This window comes from Gekko japonicus, unplaced genomic scaffold (assembly GCF_001447785.1).
Source record: "Gekko japonicus isolate JY-2015 unplaced genomic scaffold, Gekko_japonicus_V1.1 scaffold272, whole genome shotgun sequence".
NCBI classification, from domain to species: domain Eukaryota; kingdom Metazoa; phylum Chordata; class Lepidosauria; order Squamata; family Gekkonidae; genus Gekko; species Gekko japonicus.
In genome coordinates, this window is record NW_015161413.1 from 1,317,880 (window position 1) to 1,341,799 (window position 23,920).

Genomic DNA, 23,920 nt, shown 5'->3' on the forward strand with positions numbered 1-23,920 from the left:
CCCCTTAAGAAGGGTGCTGTTGTAGCAGAGAAAAGGCAGCACAGGAATCGAGTATGACTGTTTGGTCTGTTGATTGCAGGCAGTAACATCACGGCGGCATTTTTAAATCAGAGACACAGTGAGCCGAAAGGACCCTTGGTATGAGATCCCCTTAAGAAGGGTGCTGTTGTAGCAGAGAAAAGGCAGCACAGGAATCGAGTATGACTGTTTGGTCTGTTGATTGCAGGCAGTAACATCACGGCGGCATTTTTAAATCAGAGACACAGTGAGCCGAAAGGACCCTTGGTATGAGCTTCCTTTCCTGTTTTGATGCATTACTGTTGATATGATTACGTTATAGTGCTAAGGTGGCAGCAATAAGGTGTTCGGGGAGCAGTCTAACCTGGTCTAAGCTCAGGCTTGGGGGGTTGTCTAGCAGAAGGCATGGCTGGCATGACAGAAATCCAAGCCTGTCACTTGTGACACATGGCTATTTTGGAGGCCTCAGGCAAGTTCCAAAGCAGCAGGGATGGGAAAAAGAGGGAATTGAGCGTCCATGGGTGGGCAAAGTTTGTGGTGGTGGGGAAGAGTAGTAGGGCTTTGTAAAGCTAGCTTAAACATTTAATGATAATTAAGCTGGTTAGAAACCCCTTTTGAGCACCTTCAGTAAAGAAAACCATGAACGTCTCCATCTGTCCAAATGCTGGCAAGCTGAATCTGACATAAGCAGTGCTAAAGTGTGCCAGGCTTGTTTTAGAGAAGGGGAGAAATCACTTTGAGAAAAGTTTCCACCACCCCCCTCCCGCGATTATAAAACCATGTCCCTTTCAGGTCATAACGTCAGAATTCAACTCGCTGCCACAAGGGAAGATGACCTATAGATCATAAAATGTGCCACAGAAATATGCATGGCTGGTTCCATAGAGTGGCAAGGGAGAAGGATGATTTCCACTGCCTTGAAGCCAAAGGTCATTTCCTAAGGAGATCTAAAGAAACTGTCGTCTCAAGCTCGGGAAATGCCAATACAATGTTCTGGATTTTTAACAGATTTTTGGCATCCATTTCTTCAATTAAGAGCAGTAACAAGCCTAATAAAGACTAAAGGAAAGCACAGACCATGAAGTACCCATTCCACCTTTATACGCATTCCTATATACAAGGGAATGGGTAAAGCTTAACCTTCTATATAAAAGGAATGGCGTGGCTTGTCCTTCTGTTTACAGTAATTCTTGTTAAGGTTTCATGTATTACAAGGCCATAGATTAATATGATGATCTCTTAATAGAGATGATTAAAGGATTAGACAAATTCATGTAGGACAGATTTATTTGGTTATTAGCCACAATAATTGAAAAACGGTGGGTTGGGTCCTATGAACTTTCCATTCACAATTGTGGCTCTTTCTCCCCCGTGTCCCTTCCACTAGCAGTCTGCTGTGACAGTCCTGAAAAGCCTCTGTTGAGGCTTGGGTGACACTCATTAATAAAGCACACCATGATATTGTGGTGGGAGGGGGGCTGTAATAATCAGGCAAAATCGCCCAGTTAGAAGAGGGAAGAGCTCATAGGATATGTAGAGGTACCATATCACTGATTTCCAAATGTTTTTTTGGGGAAAGCGGGATGGCTCTTAGGATGATGTCCTGCTGCTTAGCATGATTTCCAGCCGCATCACTGATTTCCAAATGTTTTTTTGGGGGGGAAAGCGGGATGGCTCTTAGCATAATGTCCTGCAGCCTCTTTGAAGCAGAGTTTCTGGATTGAGTGCATCATTGGCATGGCCCAACGAGGCAATTCTTGCGCAATTAAATATGGAGCAGAAGAGCTGCTCTTGAGCTGCTATTGTTACAGATGTGTTTATTTTGGTTCTGATCTTTCTGTTTCTCCTTCCAGGTCAATTCTGAGTTCTATACTGGCTGGTTGGACCACTGGGGTGGTAGGCATACGACCGTACCAGCATCACTTGTAGCTAAAAGCCTTAGTAACATTCTGGCACATGGAGCTAGCATTAACATGTATGTGAGTTACCACTGTTTAAATAAAAACATGAGAGTTTCTGGGGCAACCTGCTTTTTTAATGCTGAGTTGTGTATCTTTTCAGGTATATGTTCATAGGAGGGACCAATTTTGGCTACTGGAACGGTAAGTGGTGTGCATGTGTGTGTGAGAGTTTAATTAAGCCCTGTTTTGAGACTGTCAAGGTAGTTTCTAATTGAAAGTAGGGAGGAAAGAAAAACCCTGAGAGCAAATTGGGAGCTACTGTTCTCCTTTCTGTGAATAAAGGAGCAAGCAAGTACTCATTGACACTGCGTGGCATTAGATGCTTAGTCATGGAAGAAAATCTTCCCGTGTGATGAGGAGCTACAGTGTGGACTTTCACTTTCAGGAATGCAGCATAAGAGATAATAAATAGGCATGGCCAGAAGAAGACGTGGGCATCCTAATGCCAGTAGTCCGTGGCCAATGATAACAATGGTTGGCGAGGGGAATGTCTCCAGCTTTAAAGACAGCCTTTGAATAGTGAGGCCAGCCAATCACCTTGGAGCATTAATTGGTCTGTCTTTATGGAAAATATGAACATTGGCCACTGTTAGAAGACTGGCTGCAGAAGCACATGCACCACAGATCTCACCACCTTATGAATTTGGAGTGCAGCTGATGTTCCCTAAAGGCAGAAGTCTAATTTTAAAAGCACTCTACTATTGAGAATATAGAGATTTTTTTCCTGTTGATATGTTTTTCCTCATTGTAGGAGCCAATATGCCTTATGCAGCACAACCTACTAGTTACGATTATGATGCTCCACTGAGTGAAGCAGGAGACCTCACGGAGAAGTACTTTGCTATCAGGGAAGTCATCGGCATGGTGAGTTTCTTCTAAAGGTTGTTTGTCCTGAACTGGTTTTGACATCTGGGGTTACTACAGGGATTGAGACCAACTGCTTCTTCTTGATGTTTATGAACTCCATGACTACGTTATTTGCAAATCAGCTGAGCAGTACTTGAGATGTTGCAGCCTTGAAGTAAGCAACATAATGTGCCATATTTTTTTACCAGCCAAAATTCCTTTGAGAAATCATGTCCCCAATGGCCACTGTGTAGAGAAGAATGGGAAGCAAGCTTAGTTGTAGCTTGCAGTCCAGACTTTAATCTGGCTTAGTACCATTAAAATCAGTGAAGCAAATCTGAAGCAAGTCAAAATACTTTAGGGCAGCTTTAGTGGTTGGCAAATAGAAGGGCAATATTGGGAAGCCCCTATACTTGATTGTAGAAGCAGTAAGGACCAAACTAGACATGGTCATGGGAGGTCCATACATTGTTTTCCAGGGTCTATTTAAAACTATAAACCGCTTCAAATCAGGAGTCTCATCTCAGCCTCCTCCTCAGAACTGCTTTGGAGGAAAACCTACAGTAATCTGTATTGACACCTGTGTATTTTTTCTCCAGTGGCCACAGAAGGGCAAGTGAAATGGTAAAAAGGTGTCCCCTTCCACACTGTATCCCAGATTCAAATAAGACCTCCTTCCAGCTGTTATTTCCAGCTTGGTAAAGCATGTCATGTTTAGTCTGCTGCTCCACAGAGAGTCACTTATTTGGATAAGTAAAACCAGTAGGCAGTCTGTTGATGTGCAGAGGAGTTTCATGAATGCATGGCAGCTCTTGTGCTGGTCACATTCATTTCCTACAGGCTTGCATGGAAGCACCGTCCCACTGTCTGGCATGCAGCTCAGTTGTGCTGAAAACAGACACTAGTCAGAAATTCCCTTTAAGATTTAAGAGAAATAATGTAGTGTGTTCCAGGCAGTTCATCCTAAATTAACATGGTGTCTTTATATGCCTGTCACATGAAAATGAATAACTTGGTCCTTTGATGTTCAGACTTTTCTTTTTGATTGTCTTATCATAGTACAAGGAATTACCAAAGGGCCCTATCCCTCCAACAACACCCAAGTTTGCCTATGGAGAAGTTGCACTAGAGAAGGTAAATGAGTGTATGTTGAATTGTAAACAAATGCATTGGGTGAGTGTTTGCTTTGATAAGGAGTCCTTCTTACGATAGGTGGAAATATCAGTATGCTTTATTCGCAGTTGGCAAATGATGAAGAGCAGATTTTTGAGCATGGTCATGAGAATCTATAGCTTTATTACTAAAGCTGATTAAATTCTTTAAGAACTTTCCATGGTGGTTCTTGTGATGTATCAGAGAAGCACAGTGTAAGAATTCCATTAAGGGTGGTAACATCTGGGTAAATTAATATTTGGAGAGAAGCATCTCTCAAAGATCTGGGAAGCATAAGATATGTTCTGTATAACTGACACTATATGCAAATATACAAATCAAATCTTCTGTGTCTTTTGGCTGTGCAAAATTTATCTCATTACACAGTGACCATATTAACATGGCATGGATCAGGCCAATGATTGGCCTGTTGTATCCATCTGAGACGGTTATGACCATGTGGAAAGCACCAATAGTCCAAATGGCCAAATGTTTGTATTTTTGTTAACCTGAAAAATCTTTCTTAGATAATGGTATTTGGTGGGAACTATTCTTCAGGTACTGTGCCTGATCTTGGAGAGGATTTCTGTGAACAGAAGAGTGGCCAGTTTATACCAATCCCCCTCCTTTCTGCAGACTTTGTCCTTTGTCCCCCAGGAGTAACATGGGTGGAGGTGGGCATTTTGGGGTGTAGTGAAAGGGAGGAGGTGAGGAAGGTTTGCTCTGCTGATGGAAATCCCTTCTGTTCAGCAGAAATCTTGAATGGGCTCTGAGCCTATGCAAGCATGGTTTAAAATGGCTGTTTTGATTGTTATGCCTTCAAACTTAATTGTAAACAGTAGCTTGTTTTGACACAGAGAGTACTCCATCTTTCTGTGTTATACCTCTGAGGATGCCAGTCACAGCTGCTGGTGAAACGTCAGGTCCCACAATGCCAAGACCATGGTCATACAGCCCGGAAAATCTACAACAACTAGTAGCTTTTCTCTCCTGCATTGTAGGTGGGTACAGTAAGGAACCTTCTAAACGACTTGTCACCATCCGGACCAGTTAAAAGTACCTATCCTTTAACATTTGTTCAACTAAAGCAGGTAAAAAATTTTATCCCCAAACAATTTTGAGTCTGTATTTTGTGTACTCCATTAACATAATATGTGATGTGTGATCAGCATACAGTTAAACACCTGATCAAAGATGTGAGCGCAGCTAATTCATGCTGAGCACCCCCAATACACATTTTGGGAAGATCTGTGTTGTTTGTATTCGTGGTGCTCTTCAAAGGCAGAGTTTTCTACTCTGATACAAAATGTGGCTTCCTGAGGACTGCAGCTTTCAGTAGGAATTCCTTGTAGTCCAGTGTGGGTTACGGTTCTAGCAACAGCTGAAGGCCACTAATGATCCTGAAATAAAGTGATGTACTTGGAGAGAGGCTGTAAGAACAGGCAGCCAAAATACTTGGGAGTAGGCTCAGTAGAGCAGCAGCGGGGGAAGCCAAGGAGCAGAACTGCTGAGTTTGCTAGAGAGGGGATTGATCATTCTAATTCAGTGTTAGAACTCTGGGGACCTGTGCGATGTCTGAGGCGCTAGATGGATAAAAAAGAGAAGCTGACTTAAAGGCTCTTGCAATGAGTAGGCCTGCTGTGGACCCATGGGGAAGATGGAGATGGGTGGATGACACTGTGGGACAGGGTGTGGGGTTTTTTTTGGGGGGGGACAGAGAACGTTAATAAACATAAGGAACAGGCAGATATACACAGATCTTTCAAGGAAAGGTGATGAGTGAGAAAGGCAGAGAGGCAGAAAGACAATCAAGAGGAACTCCCTGGCAGTCAGGGGAGTTTTGGAGAAGAGATCAAAATCTGTAATTCAGGTGAAGAAATGGGGGCAGGGGGTTGATGAGGGAGCTTCTGGCCAACTTTGGAGAAGAGTTAGGCAACAGGAGATGCATAGAGTTGTGGAATGCACTCTATTTCTTCGTCTTTTAGATCAGATAGTTAAGAACCTTTTCTGTTACAATAAAGTACACTATAACATGAAATGTTTTTATTTAAGCAACTATGAAAGAACATGGTGGAACCAAAAATAATTTAGTAATTTTAGGTGATTTACGATTTTAATGTCAGCTTGTTTTCTTTAAGCCGGCACGTTTTAGTATATTACTACAAAGTGGATGGCCGTTATATATAGTGGTGTTTTTGGCCACTGCTTTACATCATTCTCTACCTTGCGAACTTCAAAATAACCCTAATCTCTAATGGCGTCTTCCCGTTTGCCTCTTGTAGTATTTTGGATTTGTACTGTACAGAACTAAGCTACCAAGAAACTGTACAGAGAATACCACACTCCTTCCACTGTTTGATGGAATTCACGATCGTGCTTACGTCTCTGTAAATGGGGTAAGACTCCACAGTTGCTGTCTTTATTGCTACTGTAATTACAACTATAAGAATTCTGTCTGGTTTAGGACTTTGCCTGTATGTCTGCTTCGGGCTGGTTCGTACTTTCTGTAGCTCGTCAGTGGATGACTTGTAGCTGAATTTATGGACTGCCTCCACTTGACCAAGTATTGTATTTGACCTAAAGTCTAATGGTGCAAGAACTCTATCTAGCTTTAGATATGTAATGACTATTTCATAAGTATTGTATTTGACCTAAAGTCTAATGATGCAAGAACTCTATCTAGCTTTAGATGTGTAATGACTATTTCATGCATGTAAGCAGAGGTCATTTCAGGGGGGAACGCGGGGGAACACAGTTCCCCCGGGTGAGGTGCAGGGGGGCGGGGCACATGAGGAAGCCCCGCCCCTTGCTTCCAGCCCTCATTCAGCCAGGAGGAGGCAGGAGGGAGGGTAAGTTGCTTCTTTCCCGCCTCTCCCCACCCCTGCCTGCCTGAGGCCAGGGAGGGCCTTGGCGTGGCTTCCTCGCACTCCCGCTGGCCTTGCAGGTCCACCACCGGGCCCCTCATGTCAGGGGGTGTGGCATATGCTAATGTGTTATGCTAATGAGTTCCCCTAGCTCTTTTTCTACGAAATGACCCCTGCATGTAAGTAATCATCTGATGCTGCAGTGATTGAATTACAGACATGCATGTGTGAATGTGGATACATCCAAAATCCTCTGTGTTCCCAAAAGAGCATTACACTCCACAGGCAACAACTTAGTGGTGATCCCTAGCCCCAAGAGGTCCAGCTGTCCCTGACCAGAGCCTTTTTGGTCCTGGCCCCGTCCTGGTGGAACTCTCTGCCTACTACAGTCAAAGCCCCTTGGGATCTCATGCAGTTCCACAGGGCCTGCAAGGCAGAGATTTTCCACCGGGCTTTTGGTTAGGGACAGCGATGTTTTTTCAACGTGACTGGCACCCCCCCCATCTCCACCCCCAAAATAAAACAAACTGAAAAGAGCTCAGGAAGCGACCAAAACACTTTCAGAACTCCAGTTTTCATTTGTATAGTTGCTAGTGGTGCCATCTTGTTGAATTTGAGTTCGTTTCAAATTGGTTTTAATGTTGTTAATCTTATGATATTTGATGCTTTTGTATTGTCTCTAAGGCTTAATGCCATGGTGTAAATCGCCTAGAGCCCGGCACAAGTTGGGATGGGGTGATTAATAAGTCTAATAAATAATAATTAAAAAATACTTTAGGCATATAGTGGCAATAATGTGGGCAATATGCTTTCTCCTGTGGCTAACCATCCCAGTACCTAAGTGGCCTGAAATCCCATTTTGATCCCCACCAGTGTGTTTGTGAGTCAGGGCCTATGCAGTCTCTTCAGACTGTTTTGTTTTACCCACCATAATATTTTTGTTAATTTTTTGCCATCAAGCCAAGCTGATGCTCCACAACCCCTAGTGGGGCTTGAAGGCAAGGGATGTTCAAGGGATGTTCATAGGTGGCTTGCCAACGCCTGCCTCTGCGTCATGACTCTGGTATTCCTTGGAGGACAGGGAAGCTTAAACTTCAGTTGTTTATTCTCTCTTCAGAAATTGTCCTGTGTTCCTCAAGCAGAGCCAGTCAGGTCTCCTTAAGCTTTAGTGCCCTCAGGTTTGGCCAGCGAGGCTTGACCATCAACAGGAGTGGGAGGCAAGGAACAGTGGACACCTAGTGAGCCAGTTGATCCAGCAAGTTTTCTCTCTCAGCTCAAGATTTAGATCAGATGAGAGAACAGCGGCTCCACCTGCTCTGGAAGCCGCACCTGGAACTCATCTATCTAGGCTTCACTGGGGCGAGAATCCTCCAAAGGGTTACATTCGCCATCCTGCCACTGCACCGTTTCTGGGCTATCTTGGCACAAGCCGTCTGCTTCTGCCATTCCTGCAACCTGCTGGATGCAGGTGAATTCTGGTGGGCTTATGGACCGAGTCCGTGACTGGCACTTAGTTGCCCCAGGAACTGGGAGAACAGAGGGACGTTCTGGTGGAGGAGCTCCTTCTACGAGCTCATCGGGGGCAAGTTCTGGAGGAACTACCACTGCAGATTCCTCAGGGGCCAGTTCTGGAGCAGATGGCTCTGGACATGCGGGCTCTTGCAAAGTTTTGTCCTCTCCTCCAGGCCACATCTCTGGCTCCTCAGGCTCCTTGGAGGCTTCCAAGTCACAGTCACAGTCCAGCTCAGTGGGGGTCATGAAACTGCCCCCCCCCACCTGAAAATTTTCTAGTTACCGTATTTTTTGGACCATAAGACTCACTTTTTCTTCCAAAAAAAGTGGGAGGAAAAGTGAGTGCGTCTTATGGACCAAAAGTTCAGAATATTTTTCCCCCTGTTTTCCTCCTTTAAAAACTAGGTGCGTCTTAAGGTCAGGTGCGTCTTATGGTCCGAAAAATACGGTAATTTAAATGACGATCGTGGTGTTTGATCTCTTCAAATTACGAGTTGGCACAGATCATTTATATATATGTCACTTCATTAGCCCGTGTTTCTTTCTGAGACTTCTTACATTACAGATTCAAAAATTTAAACCACAATTCACTCAGATAGGAAAGACCTCCAGTAAACAGTGAAGGTAGGACTAGGATTACAGCATAGGAAAATGATGCAAACAGCCACCAGGGCACATGACAGAACTCTCCTATGAGAGTGCAAGGAAACTAACAAGAGCAGCTGTGTAATGCAGCAGCTTGTGCACTACACAGTGTTCCGTATTTGGGATTTTTCCCCCTTCTGTACAGGTTTCTCAGGGAGTCCTTTCAAGAAGTCACGTGTTAAAGCTCAACATAACAGGGAAGGCTGGAGCATATTTGGATTTGCTGGTAGAAAATACAGGCCGAGTAAATTATGGAAGATTCAACAATGACTTCAAGGTATGTGTTGTGTGTCATGATTAATCCAGCAAAATATGTAGCCACGCTCATTATGAACTTGTGGGTGGCAAAGCAACCTTTGTAATTCTGCTAAGTCTCTGTCCATGACTGACATCTGTTCACATAGGCCCAGTATAAGAGACACGGGGCAGAAGAGTTTGGGGACTGTCTTTAACTAGAACTAATGCAGCCCTGTGGAACATTTCAAACAACTATTAATTGGAAGTACAGGCACAAATCACAGATGCCTGTTGCAAAGATGAAAACAGGGCAGATGACCTGCAAAATGTGTACACCGGCAAGTATGTGATGCAAAAAAACAATATACAGCATATTTGGATTTGCTGGTAGAAAATACAGGCCGAGTAAATTATGGAAGATTCAACAATGACTTCAAGGTATGTGTTGTGTGTCATGATTAATCCAGCAAAATATGTAGCCACGCTCATTATGAACTTGTGGGTGGCAAAGCAACCTTTGTAATTCTGCTAAGTCTCTGTCCATGACTGACATCTGTTCACATAGGCCCAGTATAAGAGACACAGGGCAGAAGAGTTTGGGGACCCTGTGGAACATTTCAAACAACTATTCATTGGAAGTACAGGCACAAATCACAGATGCCTTTTGCAATGATGAAACCAGGGCAGATGACCTAGCACTGCGTACATTGCAAAATGTGTACACCGGCAAGTATGTGATGCAAAAAAACAAACCCCCCCCCCCTCAAAGAAGCACCACATTACCTGATGTCACAGTCATAGTAACATGGGGAGCAGTGTTTTCCCATTCCCACGGATGGTGCCGGCCAGTCATAAAGCAGTGCACAGTGGAGTTTTTAGTGGAGTAATTGTTCTACCACAATCCATTCTGTAGAAATATGAACCATCAGTGCCCTGCCTCTCAATTGTCCATTGGTTGGGCTGGGAATTGTCCACTGGTTTGCCTTGGAGAGTGAGTTCTCTTATGATTCATCAGGGCCAGTTCACATGTGCTTATTTCTTCACATGTTTCTCTCATGATTGGCATCATGTAAGAATCCTCAGTATGGACCATGTCTGTGTATATACTCAGTTTGCCAATTGCAGTCATTATTTTTTCACCTGCTGGCTATTCTGATTGAACTGTGTAGAGCATGGACGCACCTGAGTTTTCTCCGTATGATCTTGTGCTCCAAATGGATTTCACAAAGAACATTAGTTGGCTGGTTCCGATTTGTTAAATGTTGCTTAAATGTCAGATGTCCCCTAGAGAGACTAAAAGCATTTACTGCTTACTTTTGGGGAGGCTTTTTGTATCATTATGTTTAGCCAAACATGTGCCAAAAAGGCCTCTCACAGTTTTCTTTGACTAAGTTTAGCCGTCTCAAGTGTTCACTGCTGCTGCACAGGATGTGGAAACTTGTGTGTGTGAAACGTAACCTGCTGTAAAGTCTAAAGGTGAGATCAAAATCCTAGATTAAGTTAATCTTAAGAAAGGATCTCTGAAAGTGGAGTTTCAGAAAGTCTTGTTGGATACGATCAGGTACTAAGATGAGAACTTTCAGTTTTGGGGCCTCCTCTCTTAAGAATATTACTAATACAACTCCAAACGTTAGCCTTGAAGTTGATTACTTTTTTTCTCCCTCTCCTCCAGTATTTTAAAAAGCTCTCTCTTATTTATATTTTTGAATGGTGTAACTAGACCAGTAGTTGACCTCTCTTCTATTTCGGTTATTTTTCTTTAAGGTGCTGATAGCCCTAAGCACCTGTAGAATGCCTATTGCTGAAATATCTAACCACAGGTGCAATGAACAGTATTACTACACTAGTTTCTTTTTGAAAATCCGTTTACAAGTTTGAGGTCAATTAGAGTTTTTAGACAAAGTTATGTCAGTTATTTAGCTTTTAAAAATTTCTGCTAATTACAGATGGAAATTACATGAGTTTTGAATTCCTGGTAATAAAATTCTTATGAACTGTAATGAAACATCAATGAGCATAGTTGCACAGCAAGGCAGATTAAAATAAGGGAAATTATTGCCGAATGAAGGGGTTTCCTTTGGGGTTTTCACTTGAATTTTCATGAATGTCACCTATTTTACATCCAGCATTCTGACACCGCATATCTTTTAAGACCAGTGAGTAGGACTGAGCCCAAAGATCAGCTCAGGAGGGCTTTTTTCTCCTGGGAGCTGGCGCTGAACTTAAAATCTTTTCATTGGCTTGAGTTGAACCTTTCTAGCCAAACTAGCACTGGGCTCAACAGAAAAGGTTGTTTCAGTTAGAAGAGCGGGTGGGTTGTTTGTGGGTAGTGAGGGCAAGGCCTTGGATTTGTCCTCCCCAGGGACACAAGCAGAATGTGTGCCAGGATTGGTATCACATTTACTTTTAATCTCAAGTATAAACCACTTCTGTTACATAAGAACAAAGGAGCCGCTAGTCTAAATAAATGATGGACTCATTTTGGAATTTCTCAAGATTTATATTCCAGATGATGAATTGCCTGTCGATAATTTTTTTTTTAAAATCAGAAATGATTGGATGGTAAACTTAAATTATTCCTCGGTGCATGAGACTTGCAGGAAACATTTAGTCAGAGTGAGGCGGCTTCCACATGGCAAAGATTCTCTGTGCTGCTTTCATCACCCCTCTATGAAAAAATAGGCAGGTGTTTTGGCACAGAGATTTCACATGTGGGCGTTTTCTGTGTACTCTCCTGACTTTTCCCCCTGACATTTCCCTTCCACATGTGCTCTGTAGTGATGCTGCATTGGCTTTTGGGAGCCTTTTTTGGTTCTTCGGGCATGCAATATAATGCTGTACTATTTTATTAATACTTGCAATAATGTTGAAAAAAATGTGGGATCCAACATTAATTCTTCCCTCTCAGAATTCATAAAAATGGCCTAATTACACATTATGGGGATGTGACCACGTTGGATCATGGAGGTTTTTTGGGAGATCCCAGGCATGTGGAGGCCGGATTCAAATAGGACCACTGCCCATGGAAAGAAGGGGCTTAGACCCCCTCCCACACACTAGTTGCTGTTTTCTTAACCTGAAACAGCCCTGGGGAGGTGCTGTTTGCCTTGTAGCGGGCTGCTTATGTACTTGATATAGCTGTTGATATAAAGCTAAACTTATTTCTCTTTGTGCACTGCCATCCCAATCTTAATTGGGGGCCCAACACCTCTAATAAGCCTGGAACTTCCAAGCTATACCTGTGAAGTCAACCTGGGGAAAACATACCATACAATTTGGCCCTTAGTGAGCTCTGGAAGATGTAACATTAATGAGTTTAGTTTCTTGGTTGGAAGTTAGAGTTCTACTGTTAGCTTACTGAGTTGTATGTGTTAAATCTATTTGCAGGGCCTGGTTTCAAATATAACTCTTGGTGAAGAGATACTTACTGACTGGGAGATGTATCCATTGGACATTGACAAAGCAGTCAGCCAGGGCCTCCATAATGAAACTGGTGGGGATATATCAAGCTATGAAGAACCTTCTTTTTATACTGGCAGCTTTTCCATTCCTAGCGGAATACCAGATTTACCTCAAGACACCTACGTCCAGTTTCCTGGGTGGACAAAGGTAATTTTTCATGAAAAGTTCCTCAGAAATTATTTCTGAATTGAAATGTCAGATGCTTAGAGGCACTATGTGAAGTAGGTGAGTTGGAGTCTATTGGTTGTTATCTTCAAGTCTTAACCAAGACTGGATCTGGCTACCTGACAGTAGCCATTTATTAAGTCTCCCAGCATTTACCGTAAAGAACTGTAAAGAACAATCAGTGACCGATCTGTAGGTTGACAATCTAGTAAGGGTAAGATTTGCAGTCAGTGATCCTCTCACTTTGTGGTTTTGTACAGACTGAACAACAGCTTGTGGAGGCTCAGCAGCTTGATATGATCAACCTTTACAGACCTGTTGATTAGATCTTATTAATGCTGGTTGATTCACGTATGGTATCTCCACTTTCAGGAGATTCTTTTTTTAATGTTGCTTTCCATAAGTCTTTATTTCCTCCCCACCACCACCACTTCTGCTTCAAGTCCATGAGTGGGGAGGGGCTGTGGCTCATAGGTGGTGCCCCTGTTTGACATTCGGAAGGTCCTGGGTTCAATCCCCGGCATCTCCAGTTGAAATAAACAAGTAGTAGGTGATGTGAAAGACCTCCACTGAGACTGCTGCTGCCAGTCTGCATAGACAGTAGTGACCTTGCTGGGCCAAGGGTCTGAGTCACTAACAGTCAGTTTCGTGTGTTTTTGGGCCCACTCAACATATCTGATAAATTAGGATCTAGTGTACAAAGATCACGCTCCAGTAAATGTGTTAGTTTTTATGTCATAAGACTTCTTTGTTGTTTGTGATATCAGCTTAATTATAACCACTCTTCTGAGACAAATGCTTGCTGCACCAGATTCCTAAGATTTATTGTAATTGCTTTTGGTTCAAAATAGTTTATTGGATTAAGTTACAGAGAAGTGGTGGTTTATACATCAAATGTTAGCATGTAGGCAGCTGTACTGTTTCCTTCCAGTATCTTTTTGCTTTTCGAGGGGTATTTTTGCATTTGTGTGTGTGCTCATGTGTGCTTGTGTGCGTGCCCATGCCTGGAAGTCATGGTGACCTCTGGCGACACCTACTGGGGCATGGAGGATGTTCAGAGAAGGGGCTTGATAGCCTGCCTCCTCGCCTTGGTATTCTTTGGAGGGTTCCCATGCAAATACTTGCCGGGGTCGGGCCTGCATAACTTCCGAGATCGGGCTTGCCTGGACTGTCCAGGTCAGGGCAGCAGCTGTACTGCCGTAGCTCAAGCACAGACAAAAGGACACATCAGTTGCTGATCAGCAAGCTGGACTCCGGTAATCAGCTATGCAGTGAGTATATATTAGCAGGATCAGCTACTTTTACTGGAAAACCAATGTCCAGAACTGTCTTCCTCAACTATATCTAATAAAGTGGAATATTACTTCTTTAATTCTTTTATACCCTGCCTTTTGTTGTACAAATTAATACCCAGTCAAAAATAGAAGATTGAAGTCAAAATGAGGAGGAAGTTCTTGTATTTTATTGCAATGAAATATGGAAAACAGGACAAAGGACCCATCAAAGCTGACTGCTTTCTGAGCCCAATCGGGAAATACATGAAGTTAAATACTTAATATGACATCATCATATCATCATCATGGGAATTATATTCAAAAAGCATAATTGGTTACAAAAACTTAAAGAACATTTACATGAAAATCCCCTTATTGGTCAAATGAAAGAAAGGTGTGTCTATACAATAGTGTCACATATTTACTTGACCTGACCTAAGTCGTATCGGCCAAAGCTTGTTCTCACCCAAACAAAGATGTTTTTCTCTGATACCAAGTAAAAGATCCTTTTTGACCCAGACACTATGAAGTTGTAACCTAAACAATTAGAACCATGAACCTTATACCTTCTTCTGTACCAAAAGAATGTTATTGTCTTGTCTGTTAACATCAGCCGGAAAAATCCCCTGACCCACAAAGAAGAGAGGCTTTCTATATACCAGGCCTCCATTACATTCCAATAAAATGTTAGATCTATACTGAACCTATAAAAACCAGAGAAATATGAATAATCAAAGAAAGGAAAATCTATATAGTCCCATCTCTACTACACTTTCTCCCCAGTGGGGACTCAGAGTGGCCTACATCATTCTCCTCTCCTCCATTGTATCTTCACAACAGCCCTGTGAGAGAGTTTGACTAGCCTAAGGTCACCCAGTGAGCTTCCATGGCATGAGTGGGGATTCGAACCTGGGTCTTCCAGATACTCATCTGACACTCTTAACCACTATACCACGCTGGCTCTTGAGTAGACTTTGGGAGCATCAAGTAGGTAATCAGGGGATTTACAAGAACAGTTTCAGCTAACAAAACTTTTTTGTCCAGTATAATTTCTCTTAAGGTTTTGGGACTGTTTGGTTATGCTCATATATTTGTTATGCAGGTATTTGGTATACTGCACGTAGCCACACTTCAATACAAAGTCAACCTGTCCTCTGTAGCATTTGTGTCCATGACACACTACATAATCAGTGTTCCCTCTAATTTTCCACCCCCCTACTGAGCAGAGCAGTTCACATCCTGAGCAGAATGTAATTGCTGTAATCTCAAAATGGCCAGTGGGCAGATTGCTGCTGAGCAAAGTGGGGTTTCCTAGTTAATGAGTGGCCGCTCACATGCACAGCTTAGAGGGAACGCTGTAAACATAATGATTTTCCATGCACAAAGTGAAATTGTAGTGGAGGAAACTGCTTGTGGAAAGCTTACAAGTTATCTCATTGTTTCCTCTCAAAATATTTTGACACATGCCGACTTGCAACGCCTTAACGCAGAGTGCTGTTCTGAGTAATCCTTATATCTGATCTTAATTTACTTCTCAGAGAGACACGGAACTCCCTGTGCCCTTAGACCTGTCGGGGAGGCCCTATTCTGTGTCCCACCCTTTAAAGGAGAGGAGTAGAAGGGCTTTGGGCCAGATCTCTCCATACCAGCGACAACACTGTGGCATGCCAGGTTCCTCTAAAGCTGATTGGGGGGCCGGGTCACCAGGTAGAAAACTGGCTTTTCTATCCTGTTTATTCCCCTCCCCCCCAAAGCTCTTTTGAGTGCCTTAGGAGAATGCAGTATGTAACTATTAAAATGCATTGATCCTGGGGCATTATTTTAGTCTTGATTACCACAAGAGTTACTATTACAATAACATCAGAGTAAAGCGAACCTACTGTTTGTTTTACTTATCATCAGTATAACTAATATATTTTATTTATTTGTTTATTGTTTCTATTTATATCCCGCCTTTCTGGACACGTTGGCTGAAGGTGGCTAACGGGATTAAAATATCATAGAACAATACAGAGTTAAAAGAGTTAAAAATACAGTGCAAAATTAAACAACATCGGTTTACAGATAGAAAAGACAAGCTAGTGATGGTGGTGTTCCAAATCAACCCAATGATAAAGACAGCATCCAACAGGGTCAGGTATTCCGAATCAGCCCAATGGTAGAAATAGCATCCAACAGGGTCCCAGGCCACAAGATGTTCTAGGGCACATTCGTCAGTGGCGGCTCCTAATCGAAAGCCTGGTGGAAGAGCTCCGTTTTACAGGCCCTGCGGAACTTTTAAAATGTGATTTCATCATGTATACTTTAATTTTTAGTTGTCTTGCTAGACCTGAAGTTGGCAGAAAAATCTGAAATCTTAAAAAAAACAATAAGCCAACAACTGTGGGTTAAAAGATCCCAAAATAATAAAACAGCACCTGTAGCTTTAAGAACAAATGCCTTCAGTGGCTATTACTAGGAAACCCCCATGGTACAAATTACTGTTGTGTAGTAATTAGTGTTTCAGACTAGGATCTGGTAGAATCAGGTCTGAATCCCCACTCTGCCAAGGTTGAGCTTTAAGAACAAATGCCTTCAGTGGCTGTTACTCGGAAACCACCATGGTACAAATTACTGTTGTGTACTGTTGTGTAGTGGTTAGTGTTTCAGACTAGGATCTGGTAGAATCAGGTCTGAATCCCCACTCTACCAAGGATGCTTGGTAGGTGACCTTGGGCCAGGCACACCCTCTGTGCCCAGACCACCTCACATGGTTTTTATGAGGATACAGTGGAGGAGAGGAGAATTATGGGACCCATTGTGGAACAAGGTGAAGTATAAATGGAGTACAGAAATAAGAAATATCGATGAGGGGCAGATAAAAGGTAAGTTGGTGAGTGGGTGGGAAGGAGAAAAAGAAGCCTGGAAAGGTAAAGATATGAGGGTTGCTTCTAGGAGGGAAAGGAAATAGGGGAGGCGATACAGGGTAAAATGAGGTGCCCTATGCAAGTCCTTTTTCTGTACTGTGCAGCTGGATCTGACTCATTGGCTGGCTCTGCATGACTGGCTTTTTTTTGGGTAGGATCTGCCAGTGAGATGAAAATCTGAAGCTCGGGGGTACAATTAAAGGTAGATCATCTGATAGGCGGGAAGGAGAGGAGGAAGCAAGAAAAGGGAAGAAAGTAAGGGGATTTTGAGGGAAGGGAAACAGAAAATAGTGGAGGAGGGGAAAATGAGATGCCCCCACAAGTCCTTGGGGGTCATCTGCTTATTGGTCGCTAATTAGTAATCAGATTACTACTCTAATAGAGTAAAATGGATACTACAAATGGTTTTCCTAAACCATTGACAGATGCACAAGAAAGAATAGCTGGGTGTATTGTTCAGCTTTAGCTTTACCGAAATAAACCACAACAGTAGATGGTTTTGATAAGAGGGCTTCCTGAGGTTGAAGCATATTTATCACCTTGTGGAAACAGCAAGAAAGATAACTCAGCCCAGAGTAGTATATCTTCTAAAACATAAATTCCAGAGTGGGAGCCATGTGTAACAAAATAAAACAGAAGTCCAGTAGCTCCTTAAAGGCTGACAAAATTTATTCCAGCATAAGAACATAAGAGGAGCCCTGCTGGATCAGACCATGGTTCCATCTAGTCCAACGTCTCTTGAGGTCCAACAACAAGGCCATCCCATGATGTTGGCTCCTGCCATTGGTATTCAGAGGTTTATTGCCTCTGAATGAACAGAACAGCTTTGTCCATTCTGTCTCCTGTTACGGTCCGACAATCATTATTTAATCAGTGATCCAATAGATATCAGCAGGGGATTTGGTGTAGTGATTAAGAGTGGTGGACTGTAATCTGGAAAACTAGGTTTGATCCCCACTCCTCCGCATGCAGCCAACTGGGTTCCCTTGGGTCAGTCACAGTTCTCTCAAGAGCAGTTCTTGAAAAAGCTCTCAGCCCCCCACCTACCTCACAGGGTGTCTGTTGTGGGGAGAGGAAAGGAAGGAGATTGTAAGCCACTCTTGAGTGAAGGGTGGGGTGTAAATCCAACTCTTCATTTCTCTTCTTCTCTGGATGCAGAGGTTCCTTTTAGTCACCATGACTACCAGCTATTGGCTACTGATAGACCTATCCTCCAAGAATATGTCTAATACCCTTTTAAAGCTGTCTATGAATGTGGCCATCACTACATCCTCTGGCAACGATTTCCACATTGTAAATCACTCCCTGTGTAAATAAGTATTTCCTTTTGTCTGTCCTGAATCTACTGCCTATCAGCTCCATTGGACACCCTTGACACCTAGTATTTTGGGAGAGGGAGAAAAAAAAATTGTTTGCCAACTCTCTGCACACTGTCCATAAGCTTTTGTGAGTCAGATGCTTGGAGTGTACCTCTTTAGCAGTTATTTCTACTTAGAGTTACAAATGGGTGGTTGTGGGGAGATGTTGCAAAAGAGGGTGATTTGAATCCTTAACCTATCAAAGAGGAATCAATCCATACAGAGTGGGTGGGGGAGGGGCTACTTCCAATTGTAGAGGAAGGCCAGAGTAAGATAGACGTAAGATCGAATCAAGCAAGGAACAGTGCGAAACAATATAAGCAGAAATAGCGAACATGTGTGAAGGCTGTACCATGTAGTTCCCTTCAGGAGTCGCTCCAAATGGAACACATTAAAGTTAAATCCAATCTTATACAGGCACTCATGGGTTTTTCCCCATTAATGTAATGGGGCTTGATTGTGTCAGACCTTTTCTGGATCGCATCAGCCGTGTTCTGGTTTCAGTCCATAGAATCTGTGATTTGATAAAGTGGTGGTAGTGGAGGAGAGCACACAATGAAAATGTTGTGTTGTGTAGCATTTTTCCACGCCTCCAACAGGGATTTTTTTTTGGTAAATCTCAGATTTTAGTGTCAATGCTATTCTTGCATTAGTTACTAAAGCAATAGCTAGAGCAAGATTCACCACTGTTGTTGTTACGGTTTTTGTGAGAAAATATTTTTAACTGTGGCTGGGAACTGCTGAAAATCCCCCTTTTGATTGACATGATTATGACCTCACTGGTCTGTCTCTGCCGCTAACTGAAGGGATGCTGACTGCCTAGGTCAGGGGTCCCCATGTGGTGGCTATGGCTGCCATGTCACCTGCCAACACCTTTTCCGGTGTCTCCCCATGTAGGCAGGACCAGGTGGGGCTTTTGCCCAGCAAGGCTTCTGATTGGCCACTTGAGATTTAATTGGCTGTGCAGATTTTTAAACATGCTGCTTTGGCTGTAGCTGCTGCCCCAGCACAAGGATCTTCACCATGTGACTGAAGGTCAACTGCAGCAGCCATTTCGTGGCTGGCTCTGTCTCCTGCGGCAGTCGTTTCATGGCTGTTTCAGACTAGGATCTGGTGTGCTAGAATTCCAAAGGAGCCCCCAGGCTCAAAAGGGTTGGGGACCCCTGCCCTTGGTGGAAGACTGCGTGGCAGCAGTACCGAGAAGCAGCAGCATCCATCTTCCTCAAGAGCAGGACGCTCCAACAGCAGCAGGCAGTTTGGTGCTTGCTTCCTTCTCTCAGCTTACCCACAGCAGGAAGAGCTACACCCCCGTGTGCATGCATGCGTGAGAGATAGCACATTCACTGCTTCCAGCGGCAGAACGTCTTCCTGCCCTGGGGAGTAGAGGTGAAGAGGCGATTGACAGCTGTTTGCTGCTGTTTGCAGCCCACTAGCTCTGGTCCGGCACAACCCTTGCCCTCAAGTTATTATGAGTGGGTAGGTGGGGCCGTACTCCTTGGCATCCTTACCATTCACTCTTTGACCTGGACAAAGGAGCAACACAAGCCACTGTGAGCAGCTGTAGTTCTGCTTGCCCAGCTGCTTTGGGCACTGATGCCTCATGGCTGCCCGGAGCAGGGAGAGTCATCTGAAGCCCTCACAGCTGCCTGATGCCCAGTGACATTCAAATCTTTATGCCAGTGAGATTCGAATCTTCCCATTTTCTCCTTTTGGCCTGACCTGTGTGATGGTGCACGTGCTAAATCCCTTGCTGATATCCATCAGGTCAGACCATGATTGTCAGACTTGATAACAGGAGAGACAGAATGGACAAAGCTGTTCTGTTCACTTTTTTTTTGCAAATGTATATAACTTTCTTAAAATAATGGATGCCACTTTCTGATCAATGTCATGTGATTTTTTTTTTTAAAAAAAGAGGAACTGAATCTTGAAGCAGAAGAATTTTACGCAGACTGGAAAGATTTTAAAGACTATTTAGAGAAATATTGGGATGTAAAGGACAATTTAATTTGCTTTGACAATTATTGAAAAATTAATGCTATTAGAAGAGAGTTAATTATAAGGAAATAACAGTAGAAGGAAATGTTACCGGTAGATTTTGATTAAAAGATTTGGGGGAAATAGAAATTTAAGAAATGGGCTGGAGGTGGGAGCACTGTGGGAAGCCATAGGGGATGGGATAATGGGAGAAAGGATGTATAACAATTAATAATATGATGTGTATTTGACTTAATAGTATATCCTAATAAATTGTTTTTTTGGGGGGGGAAAGAGAAACTGAATTTTTAGTTAATAAATTCCACATTTGTTTTGATACTGAGTGAAACTCTGAGTCAGGATGTCCAAGAGGGGATTTCTAACGGTTTGTTTCTTTGCAGGGACAAATCTGGATCAACGGCTTCAATTTGGGACGCTACTGGCCAGCAGTTGGCCCTCAAGCGACGCTCTTTGTTCCGAGCAACTTCCTTGTTTCATCCTCTCCAAACAACATTACTGTTCTGGAACTGGAGGGTTCACCTTGTGGCACCCAGAAATGTTTGATAGAGTTTGTAGACAGGCCCAACATTAATGCAAGCCTTCACTATGAAAGCGATTTTAAGAAGCTCTTTAGTAGAGATTTTGTTTAGTAGAGATTTTGTTTAGCAGAGATTTAGGGGTAGACCTGGACTATGTGTGAATGGTCCTTCTACCTTTCTCTCTCATTCTACAGAGCTTCTTATTTTCCCTCAATCTCGAGCAATGTTCCCTCTAAGTTGTGGAATCTAGTGAGCAAAAAATCTATCTTGCGAGCTACTAGCAGTAAAGTTGTGAGCAAGCGATTTGGCTGCTGCATAAATCAGTTTGCTCTGGAGCCATCCTTCCTGAGCTGAGACAAAAATGTGTGAGCTGGAGGCTAAAAAACTGTGAGCTAGCTCACAGTAACTCAGCTGAGAGGGAACACTGCTCTTGAGTGTAGGAAATCAAATCAGTGTTGTTTTTTTAAAATAATGGGAATGGTGTAACTGTGGGAATTTTCTCAAACCAGAGGAAAAAATCAGATGCAGTAGAAATAGCAGTGTGGAGAGAGAGAGAGAGAACTGTGCTTTCTATAGTCAGCAACAAATACTTTGTTTCCAAAAAAGTCCAATGATTTATGCAAACAAGTGTCATTTATTAAATTGTTGCGCACACATCAAAATAATACTCCCCCTCCCCCCCGGTGACTTTGAATTGCTGCCCTTTTCCTCTTGCCTCTGTAGATTTTACCTGGACTGTTAAGATGTCTCCGCAGTCAATAGAGTGGTGAGAGTACATGATAACAGTATTTGAAATATATTAATAATAACCATAAGCTTAATAGAAGAGGCTAATGGCTAATTAACTAGTGTGAAAATGAATTTTAAACTGAAATGTGGCCAAGTTGTCCATTTTCAACATAAACTCTATCTCCCCCCCAAAAAAACCCCACACTAAACACTAGCATTTCAAAATGTGTTTTGTTTTGGTTGATAAACTTCCAGCATTTACTCAGGTTTTGCAGAAAACCCTTTGGTTTCTGACTCTAAAACTTGGTGCCAATGCGAAAATTACAAATCGGATAGATTCCTGGGTTCAGGAATTTTAGGTTCGGAATATGCAGATCTCATATTTTAAATTTGTTGGGGTTTGTTATATTATTTTAACTGCGCAGTATATATTTTGGTCTACAGATCCAGTAAGCAAACAGATTCACCGAGGGGGAGCCTATTGTCATATTGTGCCCACTGAAACTTGCCTCACCATCCATCCAGTTTGCACTAATTGTAGAGTACCTTGTTTCTAGAACATGCAAGTGACCTTTATCTGTCTAATATGCATTACAATTGAGAATGTCTTCTGATTCACAACACTGAGCAGTGCTCTACTGTGTCTTTCTGATGCTTAAAGGGGTTACCAAGTTACTGCTGAGATTACACTCTATGCAACCAATTCAGTGGAAGTTTCAGTTCACAAGTCATGTGTTTACACCTTTTCTAAACTAAGGAAAGACTTGTCATAGTCCACCCAATGTCTTGACATAGTTGTAATGGAAGAGGTGGCCTTCAGCAATGTGTCCCCCAAAACTCAGGGCCACAGCAAAAGGTGCAGGCTACCCACAGTGCCTTTGTGCATGTCCTCTGTTGTATCCAGACTGCTGTGTAAAGTGTGAGGTGGCTCTGAGTACAAACTTGAATGCAGCCTTCAGTACAAGTCTCACACCGAAACCACTACATCACACTGAATCTTGCAATGCGTTTGCAGCTGAACATAAGGAAAGTGTAGTGTCTGAGGTGATAGGAAATCTCAGCTTGTGGCGTTTGCTCTCAGATGCTTTTCGCCCCCAATGTGCAAGTTAGCACGTTGATTTAATCATGAGTGCCTATATAGGTATGAAGCCATCCGTGTGGAGGCTTATTAGGATAATATTTATGAATGTTTGCACTAGTCTAGATGGGTCCTGATCTATGCTCCCTCTAAGCTGTGGAGTCTTGTGAGCAAAAATGCTACTTTGTGAGCTACTGGCATTAAAGTTGTGAGCGAGCGATTTGGCTGCTGCGTAAATTAGTTTGATCTGGAGCCCTCCTTCCTGAGCTAAGACAAAGATCTTGAGCTGGATGCTAAAAAAACTGTGAGCTAGCTCACACTAACTCAGCTTAGAGGGAACACTGGCTCTTGATGGATTTAATCTAGTATGATGTATGAGATCATAGGCTTGAATAACATAACTGTGAAGAATTTGATCCAGTTGGGTCTAAATACAGGTAAACTATGAAGATCTAAAGAAAACGAGGTTTAGGAAAAGACGTTTCTATGGAAGTTGATGTGATTAAGAAGAGAAACAGTGAACAGTCTTGCTACAGAAGTTTAATAATTTGCATAGGACAATTTTGAACTCTCCCTAATTTTGCATATTGTTTCTGTGCCAGATAACATGAAATTACATGATAATCAGTATTACAGGGCAGAGTGGCTGTTTCAGATATCGTTGCAATCATGGAAATTGCCTTTCTTTTACTAATAAATTAATTTTAACAGTTAGGTGCTTTGGAAAACCTGTATAAGAGAAGCCTTATAAGGGGCACAAAGTCTCGATTGTTAAATTAAAAATATTTTCATGGAGTATCTAGTGTTTGAATTTCTCTAACTACAGTTTTAGTGGGTTTTAGGTGAGTGATGTTTTTCATAGCAAGTAATTAATGCTGCACATAAAAAAGAAAGAAAACAGTGGGAATGCAGGCTGCAATCCTACTGACTCATGGGAATGCTCTATTAAACTCGATGGTGCTTACTTCCAAGTAAACATACCTAGGATCAGCCTGCATAAAGGGAAGACATGGGTTAGTCCACGTGTAACTGCTTGTGCTTTCTGTTGTTCTCCCTCATGGAGAGATTCTTTTTAAAAATATACTTGGAAATATTGCACAAAAAACCCATCAGGAAAATAAATGCATTTTATGTCAACTGCTGTCCCACTAGTTGTGGCAGTGTTGGCATTTATGGGCAACTCCTGTGACTGACAAG

General features: G+C 42.7%; 1 protein-coding gene across 1 annotated transcript in view; it reads left to right on the forward strand.

Annotated features, from left to right (window-relative positions):
- GLB1 (galactosidase beta 1) overlaps positions 1-21,145 on the forward strand; it is a 46,363-nt gene extending 25,218 nt beyond the window's left edge. The window contains exons 7-17 of the mRNA XM_015427405.1: positions 80-138; positions 1,872-1,993; positions 2,080-2,120; positions 2,731-2,843; positions 3,885-3,959; positions 4,979-5,068; positions 6,260-6,373; positions 9,144-9,224; positions 9,623-9,673; positions 12,623-12,844; positions 20,779-21,145. Coding sequence (XP_015282891.1) covers positions 80-138; positions 1,872-1,993; positions 2,080-2,120; positions 2,731-2,843; positions 3,885-3,959; positions 4,979-5,068; positions 6,260-6,373; positions 9,144-9,224; positions 9,623-9,673; positions 12,623-12,844; positions 20,779-21,027 — 1,217 coding nt within the window. The 3' untranslated portion in view covers positions 21,028-21,145. The remainder of the gene's footprint in view (positions 1-79; positions 139-1,871; positions 1,994-2,079; positions 2,121-2,730; positions 2,844-3,884; positions 3,960-4,978; positions 5,069-6,259; positions 6,374-9,143; positions 9,225-9,622; positions 9,674-12,622; positions 12,845-20,778) is intronic.
- Positions 21,146-23,920: the final 2,775 nt, after the last annotated feature.